The sequence below is a fragment of the Seriola dumerili genome, unplaced genomic scaffold, assembly GCF_002260705.1.
Source record: "Seriola dumerili isolate Sdu_G_001 unplaced genomic scaffold, Sdu_1.0 BDQW01000322.1, whole genome shotgun sequence".
In the NCBI taxonomy this organism is placed as follows: Eukaryota; Metazoa; Chordata; class Actinopteri; order Carangiformes; family Carangidae; genus Seriola; species Seriola dumerili.
This window is the reverse complement of record NW_019174577.1, coordinates 975,864-993,746: the sequence shown is the minus strand read 5'-3', so window position 1 is coordinate 993,746 and position 17,883 is coordinate 975,864. Positions and strand designations below refer to the sequence as shown.

The 17,883-nt window shown below is 41.4% G+C and overlaps 1 protein-coding gene across 1 annotated transcript; it reads left to right on the top strand.

Annotated features, from left to right (window-relative positions):
* The first annotated feature begins 546 nt into the window (after positions 1-546).
* Positions 547-16,327, top strand: LOC111232079 (phospholipid-transporting ATPase IC-like). Its single transcript, XM_022759432.1, has 28 exons — positions 547-635; positions 804-832; positions 1,286-1,350; positions 1,804-1,895; positions 2,079-2,192; positions 3,284-3,382; positions 4,027-4,088; positions 4,880-4,952; positions 5,208-5,278; positions 5,480-5,571; positions 5,658-5,816; positions 6,867-6,955; positions 7,045-7,238; positions 7,351-7,600; positions 8,965-9,129; positions 9,544-9,730; positions 9,870-9,982; positions 11,182-11,349; positions 11,705-11,816; positions 11,955-12,030; positions 12,125-12,248; positions 13,002-13,188; positions 13,327-13,550; positions 13,668-13,751; positions 13,833-14,057; positions 15,021-15,159; positions 15,400-15,530; positions 16,085-16,327. Exons 3-28 carry the CDS (start codon positions 1,326-1,328, stop codon positions 16,325-16,327), a joined length of 3,498 nt encoding a protein of 1,165 aa, XP_022615153.1. The 5' UTR covers positions 547-635; positions 804-832; positions 1,286-1,325.
* The last annotated feature ends 1,556 nt before the right edge of the window (positions 16,328-17,883 follow it).

Below are 17,883 nucleotides of genomic sequence, written 5' to 3'. Positions count from 1 at the left end.
AACAGAGATTGTATGAGAAACAAAATGGTGTTGGCCATGTACGCCCAGTCTGATCGTGTTACTGCTTTCACATTCCTGTAAACTAATACTCCCACAGTTGCTATGGTGCAAAAACACCATTACTATACTGCCACAGAGACTTTCTAGGACACTAAAGTTATTTAGGTTAGATAAAAAATTCATCCAGTTTGTAAGTGTAGAGTCTTTCTGGATGTGGTTTTTGGTAGTTTACTCCCAAATACTAAAAACATTTCTGTTTTTACAGTTTAATAACTGCGAAGAATTAGATAAACTAAGCAGTGATTTGATATGCTTATACTCTGCTGGCTTAGGTGCTCTTCCTCCACTCCTCTTTCTCTCCTCAGGTAAGGTGCATGGGGAGTACAGTCTCTGACACCAGAACCTTCACCTGGGAGAAAGAGAAAGGCGGGGCTGAGAACATGTTAAGGAAAAAGAGAAACGAGGGGGATGGTCGAAACAGGTGTGCGTTATGAAAAGCAGCTGAGAATGGTTAGGAAAACAACCATGTTAATCTCTAGCTGTGGTCGGTGAAGCTTCGTGATTGATGGCTCAGCTATGTCACCTGGTTGCAAGAGCTATACAGTGCTCCAGAACAGTACTGGCAAGCAGTGCAGGTAAATGTATGACTCTTTCTGAATTGTGCTAGTTATTTCTATGCTGTACTTATGATTAGTTTCAGCAACAAAGTTATTATTAACAGCTTTACAAACAAAAATCATCAATAGTCAAAACAGACTAGTGTCCTCTCTGACTTTACTCTGTGTTTATTCATTTGTTGGCAGATGTGGTCTGGACACTAATTAAGTAACAGGTAAAATATATTGTGACTGTCACTGATATCTTTACTCATGCAGATTTATTTGCTATGACTTTGTTTTTGAATTCTCACAGCTTTGATGCAGATGGTTGGATCTGAGCAGTCTCAGTTCTCTCTCATCAGGATTGCTCGCGCAGCTTCCAGCAGAGATTCATCCAGAGGAGTTGGTCCATTTCTCAGTATTTCATCATATAGAAAACAAACCCAGAGTTGCCTTTAATTCACCTTTGTATTTTGTTTGTGTTATGAAGTGGTTAATAGACGCTGGGTAAGGTTTGTGCAGCTACGACTGGCATCTGAGTCTGTGTAGATCAGCAATGATTTATAGCCTTTTGTCTGCTATGATGTACGTTATCATGGTAACACGGCTTAATGAGTTACAAGACTGATGAATGTATATTAGAAGTAGAAAAGCAGTTCTTTCACTCAGTCGTCTCTCTCATGTAGCATAACAGAAGTCTACAAACATCCTAACCCACCCAACATCATGGCCAAGGAAAATGTGGAAACTGGTATGTCACCTTTGATCTCCATCCTGTATTTTCCTTTTACTTCACCTGCTGGCCATTCTATCTTTATTTCACTGTATTTACTGAGATGTATCCAGAGGGGAGTGAATAGTGTTTTTGATTTGAAATGAAATATAATTTACATCCATTAACACAAAATTTCAGTGTTGTATCTTGCAGACTGAAATTTTCTTCTGTAGGGGATCATGTGTCTTGATGCTATTAGAATGGGGCAGATATAAGAATCCCTCTGAGATATGGTTAACAGCAGTACACTACATACACTTGCATATTAATAATACACTCACAGAAACACACACACGCACGCACGCACACACACAGACACACACACACACATACATACATCCATCTGTTGCCTGCAGATGAATATGATACGTTAAATCACTTTGTGCAAATGCAGCTGGACTAACAGCCTGACTAACGTGTGTCTGACAGGCCTTTCATGGGAGGTGAGGGCAAACAGCCGCCACTACCACAAACACAAACAGAAGAAATCCTTTTTGTGCTTCCGCTGGGGCCGATACGCTGTGAGTCCGTCCTACATTAGCTTCCTTCCTTCAACATGGTACCTTAACACCTGTTGGCATGCTGATGCATTGAGAAACAGGTTGATGTGTTGATACGTATGCTTCCTTTATGCCTCTCTCTCTCTCTCTCTCTCTCTCTCTCTCTCTCTCTCACTCTGTGTTGCTCTTCTTGTTGGTTGTCAGGACAATAAGGTGCGCAGCTTCAAGTACTCCCCCCTGACTTTTCTGCCCCTGACGCTGTTTGAACAGTTCCAGCGAGTGGCCAATCTCTACTTCCTTCTCATGATGGTGTTGCAGGTCAGATGAAGGCTCTGTTGTTCTTCCTCACTCTGTCTATTCATGTTTTGTTATCTCATGTTAGCAATTTTCAAATAAGCGGCAGAATAATCAAATAACTCAAATAACCGGAAGAGCAAAACAAAGTGCGCAATCGGGATTGTAAGAGAAAATATGATTTTCTCTGACTTTACAGACAGTCTGAAATCGTAGGAATAATGCCTTCCATGTTCCTTTCACATATCTTGTTCTTTTAGATTGACCTTATATCATGATGTGATACAGGTTATAATAATGATTCTGCTCTCCAGTGCAAGGAGACCAGATCAGCATAACCAGAACATAAAAAGCACACTTACATAGGTAACAACAACCAACAAGAAAAAATGTAATAAAATATGGTGGTAACACGACAGAGTAGTATAATGTGAACAAATAAGTGTAGTGGTCAGTCAAGAACATGAGTCTATAAAAATGTTTTTTAGGGCCTGATTTAAAAGACACTGAGACAGTGTCAGCAGACCAAAGCAGAGGTGCCAGTACAGCAAGAGCTCGATCACGTTGACGACATTGACCTGGAGTCTAACCCAGCATGAGTGGGGAAAAAAATGGATTATAAAATAAACTAATATCATGCAAGCTATCTGTGCTGTAATCTGTTAGGATAACAATAATGCAGTAAATATTTTTGTCTGCATGCAAAGACAAGTAAAGGTTGCTTATCCACCTCTTGAACTAATTTATGGTACCAGAGTTGCCGCCCCAGGGCGTCTTCTTAAAGTAAAAATGTTCTTAACCAATAAAATTTGTTCCACTAGATGGATTTGACAATTTGCTGTTTAACCCTGACATCATAAATCCCTCTGCTAAGAGATCATATTAGCTCATTTGAGCATACATTACATTTATTTTGTAAACTTTGAAAAAATAATCTTACATCTTTCTTAAATTGAATTAATTTTGTAATCTTTTTCTATAGATTTAAGCTGTTTAGTTTGTTTATCATAGTTATTATTACTTGTAGAGACACTGTGTGGGTATGGTGTACACAATGTGTGTGATTACATTTCCCTTTCCTTCTGTGTGTATCCATGCTTACATGTGGTTTCCAGTGTGTCCCTGCCATCTCAGCCATACCCTGGTACATTACTATAATCCCACTGCTCATGGTGCTCTCTGTGAGAGGGGTGAAAGACCTCGCCAACGACATGGTGAGACCGCCACTAACTCCCTCGTGCCCCCTTTGTCAGGCAGGGGGAGTCTGGGAGGGGGAATATCCCTCAGCGATAAATGCACATGCTTCCACATAAATGCATGATCTAAAACACAAATATACGACCGGCCTCACGCATGCATTTATGCACCTGGCACTTAAGCATGTATGCACTCTTTTCTCTCCTTCGTTGTCCTCATTGACTCCTTGTCCTCTCTTCATTGACAGAACCAGTCATCCCAGTAGCATTAATTTTCTCTCCTATCATTAAAGCTTTTCCTTTTAAATGCAGGCGTGATGTTTTGCATGGAGAATTCTCTGGTTAAGTGCATCACTGAGTTACGGTCGTTAACAGCTCTGGGTGAAACGCTTGCTTGACCCCTCTCTATTGACTAATCATTTAGTGGAGGGTGTAAATCTCCCAGCTGGTGTCACTGTAGAGCCCCGGTAATGGCGTTTCTCCTTTCTCCTCTCTCCTGTTCAACCTTTCATGGCCACCCTCACTCCCTCTCACACGCTCCCTGTCCATCACTCTTTTCCTCCATCCTTGTCGAGCTTTTCAATCTGTCTCTTTCTCTCTCTTCTCTCATTCTCTTTTACGGTGTGTCTTTCTCACTCTCTCTCTCTCAATCTCGGGTTCAGGCAAGGAGACGCAGTGACTCTGAGATTAACTCCCGACCCTGTGACGTACTCATCTCCCAGAGGTGAGGACAAAGACAGTGGGTTATTCTCTCAGGACTCAGTGCAGGTCCTGTTTGAAACAGCCCTCTAATGAAGCTCTAATGAAGTGTGAATGAGTGAATCCTGAGATGGTCCCTTCGTGCATTAGAGCAGGGCAAAGGCAGAGTATTCTTCGCACCTTTTGGAGGAACTACCACCCTTGATGACATCGTCTCATATCTTCAGATGTAGTCCTACTTCAGCATGTTTCTGAGAATCTTCATTTCCGATGTCATGTTTTCTCCTGTGGACTAATAGACAACCACAAAGAAGAATTTGTACACTTACAGGCAATATGTTGTAACTGCATGAGAAATGGAGTCAAGAAAAATTAATAGTGCATTGTTTTTTTTTTTGTTTTTTTAGCATTAACAGATATAATTTTAATTGAGGGCCCCACCAGACATGTTTTTAAAATATACACTACAGGTATATTCACATAAATAATCAAAGAGTTTACTCCTGTATTTACAGACATTCCTGATGAAATCAACCTTTTCACTGCCTCACATTTAGAACTTTCTTGAGATGTACTATAGGCATGAAGTGTGTGTAGTGTTTGTTCATTAACTGATTAAATAAAAATTTGGGGAAATTTTAGTCCCACATTTTGAATTTGAATTGATAAGTTTATGTGATAAATTTAGTAAGTTGTTACATTTTATCAACTACAAATCATATGAAGTGCTTGTAGGGTAGTAATCCATATTTGCGAGAAGAAAATTTAACTTTTACTTATTAAATATGCTTACTGCTCATGTGCTCTGTGTCTCAGTTTCAACGGGGCACAGTGGAAGGACCTGTGTGTGGGAGACGTACTACGGATCCACAAAGACCAAGTCATCCCTGTGAGATACACCATTTATACATATAAAAAAACAACACAGCAAAGTTGTTTTGAAGAAAACAAAGTGTCTGATTAATCATTGTTGTGCAAGTAGAATACGATTGCATTAACTACTTGCTAGACTACACTATAAGGTAGCATGTGTATAAAGTAGAACATTTCAACATGCAGGAGTTGAAAGATAAATGCTCTGTAGCTCTATTTGTATTCCCAGTAACTTTCCAATCAACCTCCTCTCTCTGTTATTTTCTCACAGGCGGACCTTCTCCTCCTGTGCAGCTCAGAGCCTCACAGTTTGTGTTATGTGGAGACAGCGGACATCGATGGGTGAGAATCACAGTTAACGTAATCACTATGTTTTTATGTATAATTACATAATTATAATCACTCATTCTGATACCTTATTCTTCATTCATCATCTGATTCATTGTATAATCATAAACAACATACATGATTGTATGTATTAGCTTCGTGAGGATTATACGTATAGTAGTAGTAGTGGATTTTTCCTGTCCTTTCTGCACACAGAGAGACCAACCTCAAGTACCGGCAGGCTCTCAGTGTTACACATGCTGAGCTGACCTCTCACCCCTCAGAGGAGACCCTCGCTGCCTTTGATGGTTGTGATTTCTATTCAGAATGCAGATTCCAAAATGTGTTCGTTTTCAAATAGGGTAAAAAGTAAATGTAACCTCTCATTTTACAGGTGTTGTGCTCTGTGAGGAACCCAACAATCGCCTGTACACCTTCAGAGGCCAGCTGCACTGGCGAGGAGAGAGTCATCTGCTGGACAACGAGCACATCCTCCTGAGGGGAACAGTCCTACGCAACACAGAGTTTGCTTATGGCTTGACCATATTCACTGGTACATGTAGAACAATGTATTGAGTTTCAAAGAGGGGATATCAACACAGATTTCTCTGGAATTCCTGTGCTTGAGAAATGATGCTAGGATGCTACAGTTGTTCATAAAATGGTTATGAGCCACCCTCAATCTGCCCTGTTGAGTTTAATACTTAGACACTGATGCAAAGAGGATGAAGAGAAGCAGGGATATATGGCACAATGTGTACGATAAAAGTGATACGATTATTGCAAAATGTTTTGTTTCCAGGCCACCTATCTTTTTTCACCCTCTACTGTGGCCTCCACTAGCTTCAATGACAAATTTTATTATGTGGAATACATTATACTGCTAATTATGGACAGTACTTAACTCTTGCAGGAGTGGCTCTGTTAACGTCTGGCAGATTACAGGCTCCTCCTGTCTTTTAAGTGATCATTGATCGGATATTACCGAACCTGGCAGAGGTGTCATGGATCTCACTGTTATGACCCTTTCAGTTCTGGTGAAGCAGATCAATAGATCAAATTCTTCCAGAGATGGGTTTTATACCATCCATCAGATAATGTCTATTGGTATGACCCCAGTTGAGCTTGATTATAACTCTTAACCCTCCTTACACACACTTGACATAGCCTGCTTTAAATTAAGTACTATCAAGGTTGACATATTATTGTCGTTGTTGAACTAAGTTTCAGTTTCAGTTTTCTGTGCTTGGACAGTTTGGAGATATGACACATTCTCAGTTTTGTCATTTTTACACATTCAACTCAATGTCTTTCAGCAGTCTATCTGAGAGTGAGACAACACCACTGGAAAACATAGTGTGATACTTTATTGATCCCTGCAAGGGAAATTCTCTCTCTCCCCCCCCCACCCCCGACCTCTCAGCATCGGGGTCAGACACCCCCGGAGCTGGTAGGGCTTCAGCATCTTGCTTAAGGGCACATCAGCAGATGCTCGCTGACACAAGGGCTCGAACTCTCACCCTCTGGCTGCACGATGGCCTCCCAACTTGCTCGGCCAGGCCACTGCAGCAACAGCAACTAATAGCAGTCTGTTCTGTACCAGGCGCGGACACTAAGATCCTGAGGAACTGCGGGAAACTGAGAGTGAAGACGACGCGAACGGAAAAAGTTTTCAACAGAGTGGTGATCGGGGTGAGTGGATAAAGGCCAGGGGGATGACAACCATGAGGCATTGAGTGGAGTTACTATAAACTGTGTTTGTCTATATTTTGGATCTCCAGATAGTCCTGTCCGTGCTGCTGACAGCTCTGCTTCTTGCCATCGGCAGCGGCGTGTTTTCGAGTCAGGTCATGAGCCAGACAGGGGTTCTGTCTGCTCTTGTGGTTAACGGCAATCCAGTCTACACCGGGTTCCTCATCTTCTGGAGCTACATCATCTTGCTCAGCCCGGCCATGCCAATAGCCCTCTACATCTCGTTAGTTGCATCTGCAATACTGCATTCTCTGATATACATGTGTTCAGCACACTTGTGTTTGTGTGTATACTGTTTTACTCTGTATGTGCCGTCCATGGCTGTGTGTCCACAGGTTTGAGGTGATCCACACGATCCATAGCCTGTTTATTGGCTGGGATATAGAGATGTATTGGCAGCAGGCAGACAGACCGGCCCAGGCCAGGAATACCTCATTGACTGAGGAGCTTGGCCAAGTGGGATACCTGCTGAGTGACAAAACTGGGACACTAACTCAGAACCGTTTGCTCTTCAGACAGTGCTGCATCGCTGGGGAGATCTATGGTAACAATAAAAAGCCATTCATTCCATCTCACATTAATAAAGTGAATTGGTCTCATGACTTTTCACTCAGTAAACTACTACTCTATAATACAAAGTTGGTTTTCTATCTGATATTTTAATTATCCTACTTAGAAAAAAAACACCAAACCATAGCGGACACAAAAACAAAAAAATCTATCTGGCTTCATGTGGAACATGTAGCTGGAAATTAAACCACTCAGACTTTTAAACAACCTCACCCTCTAATAAGAAATAAAATCACCTTCCTCTCCTGTTTCTCCTGCTCTTTTACTTTACCTAAGCATCCAGCTTCAACAAGATGTACATCAAGTTGTGAATGCAACATGCTCTCAAAATGCCTATTTACAGGATGTCAAGCAACTTTGATTATAGTTATGTAGCTATGTCAGGAAAAAGCTATGGTTCACTATAAAGTTAAGACAGATAACATAAACCTTACCTTTCCTGTTCTGTAAAAATCTTCAAATTAGAAAATCATGAACAGGCCATAATTAGTCAGATGAGCTTGCTCAATTCAATAGAAAAAATGACTGTTTTTGTTTTTAAATACTGTAGATTGAACTCCTGATTGGTGGAAGAATTAGCCAAACAAAGGGATGGAAGTTGAACACTTTTCTCCTTTGGTAAATAAAATAGATCATTCATTGTGATTATAAGAAAAGTTTGAAAGCAATACACAAGTGGTGGCAATGAGACACGTTTTCATATTCTTGTTCACCCAAGAGTGCCCAGTTTGTTTGTCCAGTTTGTCTCCAAGAATGTGTGAGGTTAAAAGATTGTATCCTGTCTAATCACCACAGTATTTTGTGAAATTTATTAAACAGGGGTTGATAATGAGCAGTGAGCAAAGTTTCCTCACCGGCTTACAGTGGAACAAAGATCACTCTGGGGAAGCGACATGACATAAACTCATTCCTCAAGAGAGCGACAACGCGAGACGCTTAACATGCTCATATTCAACAGCCATGAGTCCATCTACTAAATATTTAACACCAGCTCTGCCCACAGAAGACGAAATGTAATTGAAACCTTGTCAGAGTCGCATCAACCATATGTTGTATGTCTGAGCCATTTCCTGCTTCAGACCCCCCTTTCTTTCTTTCTTTCTTTCTTTCTTTCTTTCTTTCTTTCTTTCTTTCTTTCTTTCTTTCTTTCTTTCTTTCTTTCTTTCTCAAATGCTTTTTGCAACTCATTAAGTATAATATGTTTCTACTTTCACAGGTGATGCATCAGTCAGGGCAGAGGATGTAGAGGTAGCATATTATTAATCTTTGTATCATCTATAGAGATGACTGTTTTTACATCAGAATTTCTGCTGTAACATTGTATAATGTCAATGCACAGTAACATTTAGTGCGCCATCTTTTTCCCTCTATGCGTGCAGCCCATGGACTTAAGCTGGAATATGTTCTCCTGCGGTGGTCTGTTCATGTCGGCTCCCAGCCTGGTGGAGAAACTCAGAGGACAGCAGTGTCCTTTCAGCAGACATTTCCTCAGAGCACTCTCTTTGTGTCACACTGTCATGGCAGAGTGGAAGGAAGGTGAGCTTGTGTCTCTGTGTGTGTTGTGTGTTTGTGATTTAGATCAAAATACGTGAGCTGTCGTCCCCCACCTGATAAAATAGTCAAACCTCAGTCGAGAGCTGACCGCACTGGTCTGATATTTGATGAAATCATGATGTGTGATTCTTATTTCTATTGTGTTTTTGTATTACACTGACTGACCTGATGGGGTGCTACAATTAATAGATAATTCACTTTGATCTCAGACACCACTTGTCCAGTGTTAAAAAAAATTTGAAAGGAAGATGTATTTTGTCACAGTTATCTTTCTATCACTAAGCTTCTGGTCTGATTCTGCTGTAATAAAACACACGGATAAGGCTACTGACTGGCATAATGGACCGTTTGTGAATGACAACATGTTTATTTCCAACTTGTGTGCTGATCCCATTCCTCCAGAGGCTCCAGTTTACCAGGCTGCATCCCCAGATGAGGAGGCTCTTGTTGGTGCAGCCAGGGAGCTGGGCTGGGTCTTCCTGTCTAGGACAAGAGACTTCATCATCGTCTCTGAGCTGGGTGTTACGCGACAATATCAGCTACTGGCACTGCTTGACTTTACCAGCAAGAGGAGACGCATGTCTGTATTGGGTGAGAGTGGCCCTCTAAGTACACACTAACAAAATGTCTTCCACCTTTCAACCTCTGTTATAATTACACATATAAGTTATCCCCTGTCACCATCTTTTCTGGATAAATTTATGTGTATCGTTTTTGTGTTGTTTTCCAGTTCGGGAGCCAGAGGGTGGGTTAAAGCTGTACTGTAAAGGGGCGGACATAGTGATCCTGGAGAGACTGCAGAGGGACTGTGCATATCAGGAAAGGACAGAAAGATCCCTTGAGGTGAAGCAAAGTTTCTATTGAACCAGTAGCGCGTGCTGCACAGTACACCTACTGAGCCTACAATTTATATGTCATATATTATGCATTACTATATTATATGTCAGGATATTTTGGTCTCCACTTCAGTATTAAAGAGTTCAAAATGACACATTATGTGAAACTCCAGTTTTACCAATTGCAGTGCCCGGCCAAGAAATAATCCTGCACATAACAGTGCAGTGATGCAGTGCAGTGAGCTTTAGAGATGCTGGTAGGACCAGGATTTTGTTACCTTTGGACATGTAAGCTGGTTCCCCTGTTTCCAGTCATTATGCTGAGCTAAGCTGAGGGGCTGCTGGCTGTAGCTTCACATATAGTCATGTTGCCAAAATGTTGACTATTCTTTTAAGAGCAGTAAAACAGAGGTGCACAGTTATGGGTTAAACACCATAAAATAATTAGTTGTTTCTTCTTCTTGATCATGTGTGTGACTCAAAATAGACATACAATATCTTCTCTCATTTGTTATCAACTGTCTTATCATATTTTGGCTGGACTGCAACAAAACTGTTGGATCCCTCATGTGTGTGTGCTGTGCGCTATGTGAGAGACAAAACAAGAAAGATATGTCCTTGCTTCTAACTTTCTGTCTGAGTGATAATTATATGGGTAAATATAGCCAAAATCACAGCACAGTTTGTGTCTTTAACTTATGTGTTTGGTGATTTTGTCAGACTACATCGCTGTTATAAAATCAGGAAATGGGTTGGAAGTTAACATGCAGTCTTAATGGGCTGCATTACAGTCAATATTTCAAACCTGTTCTGTTGTCTGACAACAGAAACAGAAAAACATGTAACTGAGAACAGCTTTGTAGGAAATTTGGCTGTATTAAAATACTGTATATGTGAGCCTGGAGAGAAGCAAACAGATAAAGAGCTGAAACCTGCTGACACTAGGCAAAATGCAAATAGGCCACAACTATGTCAGTTGTTTACAGTGGTTCCACAACTGTTTTTACTACATCCTCAATTTGAGGGATTGAGAGTCATTAAAGATCCAGTAAAAGAAAGGATCAGGCCAGTCATCTCAGCTTTAGTCCTACTGAGACTAGTAGTTTGTCTCATGTTTTCTCTGTCGATCCTTCAATTCTTCCTGAAAGATCACTCAGTAAATAATGTGCAACCTATCAAATAACGTGTTAACTTATCTTCTGTCAGCTGTTTGCTCAGGCTTGTCTGAGGACTTTGTGTGTTGCGGTTCGATCTGTCCCTGAGGCATCATGGGAGCAGTGGAGTAAAACTCTGGCCCAGTCTGCTGCCATGGCGACCTGTGACCGTGATGCACTGCTGGAAAAGTTATATGACCAGATGGAGAGAGAGCTGCAGGTGGGCTTCTCCTCAGTGTGATTTTATATGTTTATTGTCAATCCCTCATTTAGAATGGTATAGCAGATCACTGAAACACACGCATGATAACAGATAACCCTTTTAAATCAAGCTTGTGCTTAAGGATTTCTGCACTGTGTTTCCCTGAATTAAGTTTTATACATGTTGAGCCAGAATAGTTCTTTGAAGTAAATTGAATCCCTGTTTGCCTGAGACTTAAGGTAATACAATATATTTTTTTCATGCTATGAGGTTGAATATCACCCATATCATCTCTTTGTTGTATTCATGCTACTATGTAATAAAGCTGATATCCTGTAGGAAAGTGGAAAATGCTTACTTTCATGTTTTGTAGCTTCTGGGGGTGACGGCTATAGAGGACAGGCTTCAGGAGGGCGTTCCTGAGACTATTTCTCTGCTTCAACAGGCTGGGCTAAAAGTATGGGTACTGACTGGGGACAAAAAAGGTATTGTGACATACTGTAGCAGGAAGGGGGAATGGCACCATTTTGTATGCTGAGCTGTAGCTACATGAAAACAAAGTCTCACTATGGTTTATGTCTTTGCTTCTCTCTTCTCTGCTCTACTTTCCTTCACCCTTATAGAGACTGCAGTGAATATTGGATATTCTTGCAAACTACTGGATCCTGATACCAGATTACTGGAATGGCAGGAGCTGAGGTTAGCAATGATAGAAATAAAAAAAAAAATACACAAACACACACATGCACACACTCACACCATCTCATTGATCTTTGTGTGTTTGCCCCTGCAGACAGATACTCCAGGCCCCAGACCCAGGGGTCAGTTTCTTCAAGGCCAGACAGACAGAGCTGTGGGCGGTAGACATGGAGCCGGCTAGAGCAAAGACTGCTGTGGTCCTCACTGGACCTGAGCTGGTAAACTCCGGACTCTACAGTAAATAGGTTGCTTATTAAGTTTTTAAATGGTCAAATAGCTGTCATCATGTACTTTGCAAATGACTCATGAAAAGTTGTGTTGTTTATATCAGAGGTCATTTGAAAGCAGAAATACAAGCCTCTACTACTGTTTACATTGTAATAGGGTACTGACATAAAGCATAAGATTTTAGGCATCAGTTTTTCTCTAAAAATATACTCTGGCATAAGATGCCTCAAAGACCCTGATGGCCTCTTCCTGTATATGAACACAAGAGTTTCTGCCCAAGTTACAACAGTTTTGGTGTTTTCACATATTTCTGTCTGTGCCTCTTTCTCTGTGCTCACTGATTTGATTTGCTGTGATGTAACATACCCCCATGCACCAATTGGTGTTTAGCAACTTTTAATCGAAATCTGATGACATTTGTGTCATCACAGTCACTGTCAGACAGATCTGATACAGCCACACACAGAACAAATAAAGAAAAGTTTTTGAGTGTTAAACTTTTTCCAACCTGTGGCTTTTTGCATATCTGGTCATGAATGTTTGAGGTTATGGTGACATTTTTTTAGGGGCTTTAGAAAATGATTACTACTGTGAGGTGTCAAAGCCACCTCAAAACAGAGACCATCTTGAACCCAAAAGCAAAGTTGGCAACTCCTCTAAATGTCCATTAAAGTTTTAAAAGGTCATTTCAAATTTCAAATATATCCTAAACTGAGCTGCTTGATGATGATGTTGTACCCCAGGAAGAGTTTGATCAGAGACCAGAATGGGGCGCCACGTTCATGAGCCTGGCAGAGCAGTGTCAGTCGGTACTGTGCTGCCGTGTAACCCCCGGACAGAAGGCTGACATCGTCACGTTGGTCAGAAAGCACACCAGCTCAGTCACCATGTCCATCGGGGACGGTGCCAATGATGTAAACATGATCAAGAGTAAGTCAGGCGACAAGGAAAGATGACAGAGAAAATGTGTATTTGTAGCTCTAAACTGTAGACTGTGTCTGTGTTCATGTTTTTTACATTTCTCTTCCTCTTTTTCGATCCCTGTCTTTTCTTGCTGTCATCCACCAGCGGCTCATGTTGGCGTGGGAGTGGCAGGAGTGGAAGGAGGTCAGGCAGTGCAGAATGCAGACTTTGCATTGTCCCAGTTCAGGTTTCTGCAGAGGCTGCTACTGATCCACGGGCGCTGGTCATACAGGCGCATTTCCCTCTTTCTGCGCTACTTCCTGTTTAAGACCTGTGGCTTTGCTCTGGTGCACATATGGTTTAGTTTCTTCAATGGCTTCAGTGCTCAGGTTAGCCACATGTGAATTAAATTCAATGACATGAAGCCTTAAAGTCACATAATGAAGTGAATTTGAACATGGAGAAAACATCTTGCATTTATTCCACTGTCTGTTTCTCTCTTTCAGTCTGTGTACGAGACATGGTTCATCGCTTTCTACACAGTCTTCTACACAGCATCCCCTGTTATTTGTTTTGCCTTCTTTGAACAGGTGATACAGAGGTTTTTATTAACTGATTAATCAGATAAATATTTCTGTCATAACACTTCAGGCTGCCTCTTTGTGTCGTAGGATGTGTGTGCAGAAAGCAGCCTGAGGGGGCCGGAGCTGTACAAGTCTGGACAGAGACAGGAGCTCTCCAGCCCTCTGATGCTTTCCTTGTCGCTCCTGTATGCTGTCTACACTTCGCTCGTTCTCTTCTTCATCCCGTTAGGAGTTTTCTACAACACAGCTTTTGACCTCCAGACAATGGCAGTCACTGTCTCCATGGCCGCCACATTTGTTGCCACAATTGAGGTCAGGATCACATTTTCTATTTAAAAATCACAGATGATATCACGTCGTTTCGGTTACAAGGAATATTTTAACATTTTAACTTTTTAAATGTAATAATGATACTGCCTTACTGATAATTAAATCTAATGTCATAATGTGATGTGATTTTGTTACATCATCTGTGGGCACATCTGTGCATTTGACAAAATGAAAAACAAAAAAAGAAAAATCAAAATGATCATGTGCATATAAACACAAAAGTATTATCTGTGGAAAAAGTAAACATTGTTATTGTGACTCTACACTTTATAATTTAGAAATGATGAACTCTACTCTTTCAACCTGCAGCTGCAGTAACCAAAAATGAGACACATTATAATGACAATTTAAATTACTGAACAGTGTTCTGTCATACACTATCACAGCATGGTTTAGTAATCAGAACAGTAAATAAAGGAGCGAACTGGCAAAGGTTGCTAATGTGGCCATTAAACTGTTCAGAAGACCAGTTTGGGAACAGAGGGTGAGGATGAAGGCTCCTTCTATAACAGAGGGACCTTCAAATCCTCTGTTCTTTTAATTTGGAGAGGCTAAATTCTGGTAGGTGCTACAAAATGCCTCTGGTAACAATATAGGTATAACATAACAAGTCATTTATCACACAGGCAGTTGGTTTGCTCACTTCTTAGAGACTCAATCTTAATCTAATATTTACCTGAGTTGTGTTGCTCTGTTGGTTATTGCAATTGGCTGGAAACTGTTAAAAGGCTGCAGAGAGATTTGCCAATACAGAAAAGTCAACATGAATTGCGTTGTTACATTTTCCTTAATTTTACAATAAGAAGTTTGCATCTCCTTTAACATGAACAACATTTAACATTGTTCATATAATCACATCTGAAACAAATGTGTTTTTAACCACTCCTGTACCCCAAAGATACGTCCACATGTACCATGCTTACAGTGTCGCTGTTTGTCTGTCAGATTATGCTGCTGACCAGATACTGGACGAAGTTCAATATCGCAGCTGTGTGTGTCTCTCTGCTGCTGTTCTTCATCTTTACAAGGATCACCCACAACAACCGCCTGTTTCAGAGATCACCCAGCGACTACCACTTTATTGGTACACTTCTCTACCTATTGCAGGCCTCCTGGCTGTGGCCATTTTAACATCCCATTACTGCAGGGACTGCTGGATTTGATTCAGATGGAGACAAACAATATCAAAAGAACAGATAACAACATACACCACAGCATGAAATGTCCATTTCAATGATTATTTAATGTGGTTTCTTTGAATTGAAGGATCTGCCACTGTGCCTGTGAACAGGTTTGATTGCTCTGTGTGTGTGCTTTTCGTCAGGCGTGTCTGATAAGGCCTTCATCGATCCAGTTGTGTGGCTCACAGCTCTGCTCACAGCCTGGACAGCCGTTTTGCCCTCAGTGACCACTCATGCCCTCAATGTCATCCTCAACGTCCATGACAAACACAAGGTGAGACAACTGCATGAAAAAAAACAGAAGAAAAATTCAATTGAGACAATAAGGGAAAGCAGTGCAGTACCAGTGGATGTTAGATATCCGTTGAAATTTTTGGGACAACTAGGCTCACAGCAAGATATTCTTCCAGCCTTTCTCAGCCTTTTTCCAAACTACTGGAAACTTAGATGTCTCCGAAACGAGCTGCAGCTGCCTTACTCAGGTGTTACCAGTGGTTACATAATATTTTCAGTATTTTTCTCAGTGATAATTCTTGGGTTGTGTACATCTCACTGCTTTTCTGACAAAACTTTGTTTGCTGCTGTAGGATGCTGTTGACATGTTTGGAAATGTAAATGTTTGACTTAAGGACCAGCTCAATATGACACTGAATTTGGATGCCATTTCATGTTATTTTGGATCTGTAAAAAGACTGAGTTTGTGAACCAGGGCTTGTGAGGTTTTTTTTTCTGCCTTACACCAAGTTACTGAGACATCATTTCCTTATGTATAAACATTTGTAACGTGTAAATGCTCACTGATGTCACTCTCACCTGGCTGTGATGTAGGTCCACAGCGTGTCCCAGCAACCCGTGGAGCTGAGGTCAAAGTTCAGAAGAGGGACTTCTGTCCGCCGTTCCTCTTATGCCCTCTCTCAGGGAGCCGGGGCCGGACGTCTGATCACCTCTGGGACCTGCATCCGCAGCACAGCACCGCCGGTGGATGAGAAGGTGACTGCAAGTAATAACCCCCCTGATTTACAGGGCCAAATTCACATGAAGTACAATAATAACAACCTGAATGGCACATGACTGAGTTTTTAATGGGAAAATGTGTGAATATATGGATAATTTCTGCAACACGGAATCAAAAAGGCAACTTGTTATATTTTCTGTATTTTTTCTGTTTTTGCATTTCTTAGTGGAGCCAGTACACTGTATGGCTACTATTTTCCAATTAAAGAAAATAATGTAATATACAAAATATATTATGTACCACAAATCTAGTTTATTACTTTTACATAGACAGTTTACCTCTGTATAAACATCTCTCCTCTTTGTTGTATAAGACTATTGTGGTAAAAATCAAATTTCTATCTGCTGGGGTCACAGGGGGATTCCTTTTAAAGATCAAACCAAACACAATAAACCGACAGCACCGCTTTGTTTTACAATTGTTTTATTTGTTAATTTATTTCAAAACACGCAATTTTACCCATATTATCCTTTTAAGTTTTTATTTTTCTGTAACAGTTATTACTCAGATTTTTTTCCTTCTCAAAAGTCTCAACTAGAGTGAAACTAAAAGTCCTCCACAGGCTCTCCGGCTTCTGCAGTGGGAGGAGGGAAAAGAGGTTTTCTGACCAGACGCCGTGAGTGGGTTTATCTCCCGTGTGGGTGTGGGTGGCGGTGTGTGAGCGTGTGTGTCAGATTATGTGTATGTTATGTGTGTGTTTAAGTGCAATAGGTGGAATGTCCACATGGCCGGTGAATCACAGGACCCGTAGAGCAGCCCGGAGAGCTAAACATTGTCTTCTAGGTTTGGTAGCCAGATTGTCATACCTCTGATTTCATCTTTGGTTTCAGCGAACACTCTCAAAAGGCAGACTCACCCTCTCCAGCATGTGCCTGTGTCTGTTTGTGTGTCTGTCCGTCTGTCCGAGTGCAATATAAGCCACCATCTCCAGACGACTTTGTAAACTTAAGTACAATGTAAGAGTCTTTGCATTGATTGTGGCCCTTCCTTGGCTCTGGGGACAAAGACAGTCAAACATTGTAGAACAATGGAGCCATGAACGGGGAGGATCAGCTTGCAAAACGTCAACATGGACTCCATTTTGATGTCAGTGGCAGTTTGGGGCGTTCATGTAAAGCAGTACGACATCAGTCTAGTGAAACATGGGCTGCTGTAGTGCTCCTCTTTCCCCAGCCACTCTCGACTGTACCCTGAGTGACTGGGGTTTCTCTGCCTGCTCTGGGAAGGTGGGGGACAGGGGGGACAGGGGAAGGGGTCATGGAGGTTAAAATATGAGTGTCTAAAGGTCGAGGGGAAGTGTGGGGGTTGAGGGTTGTACACTCTGACCCAGCAGCAACGATTAAGATTGGGGGGGTCAGGTGTTTGCATAGTTCTCTGTGCAAAAGCCACCAACCGGAGCCATTTTTATTCCTCGCGGCTGGTTACATCATCATTAGATTAGCAGGAAATCATGGCAGGTGATGGGAAATATGGTCTTTGCACCACAGCTCTTTTTCTTTTTGGTACTCCTGCATTGCACTACGAGTGACAGGAGGGTGAAAAGTGACAGGGGATGAGGAGGGAGTGAATTTAAAAGGTCTAATGAGTTTTATTTTCGGAGTGTCATGTATCA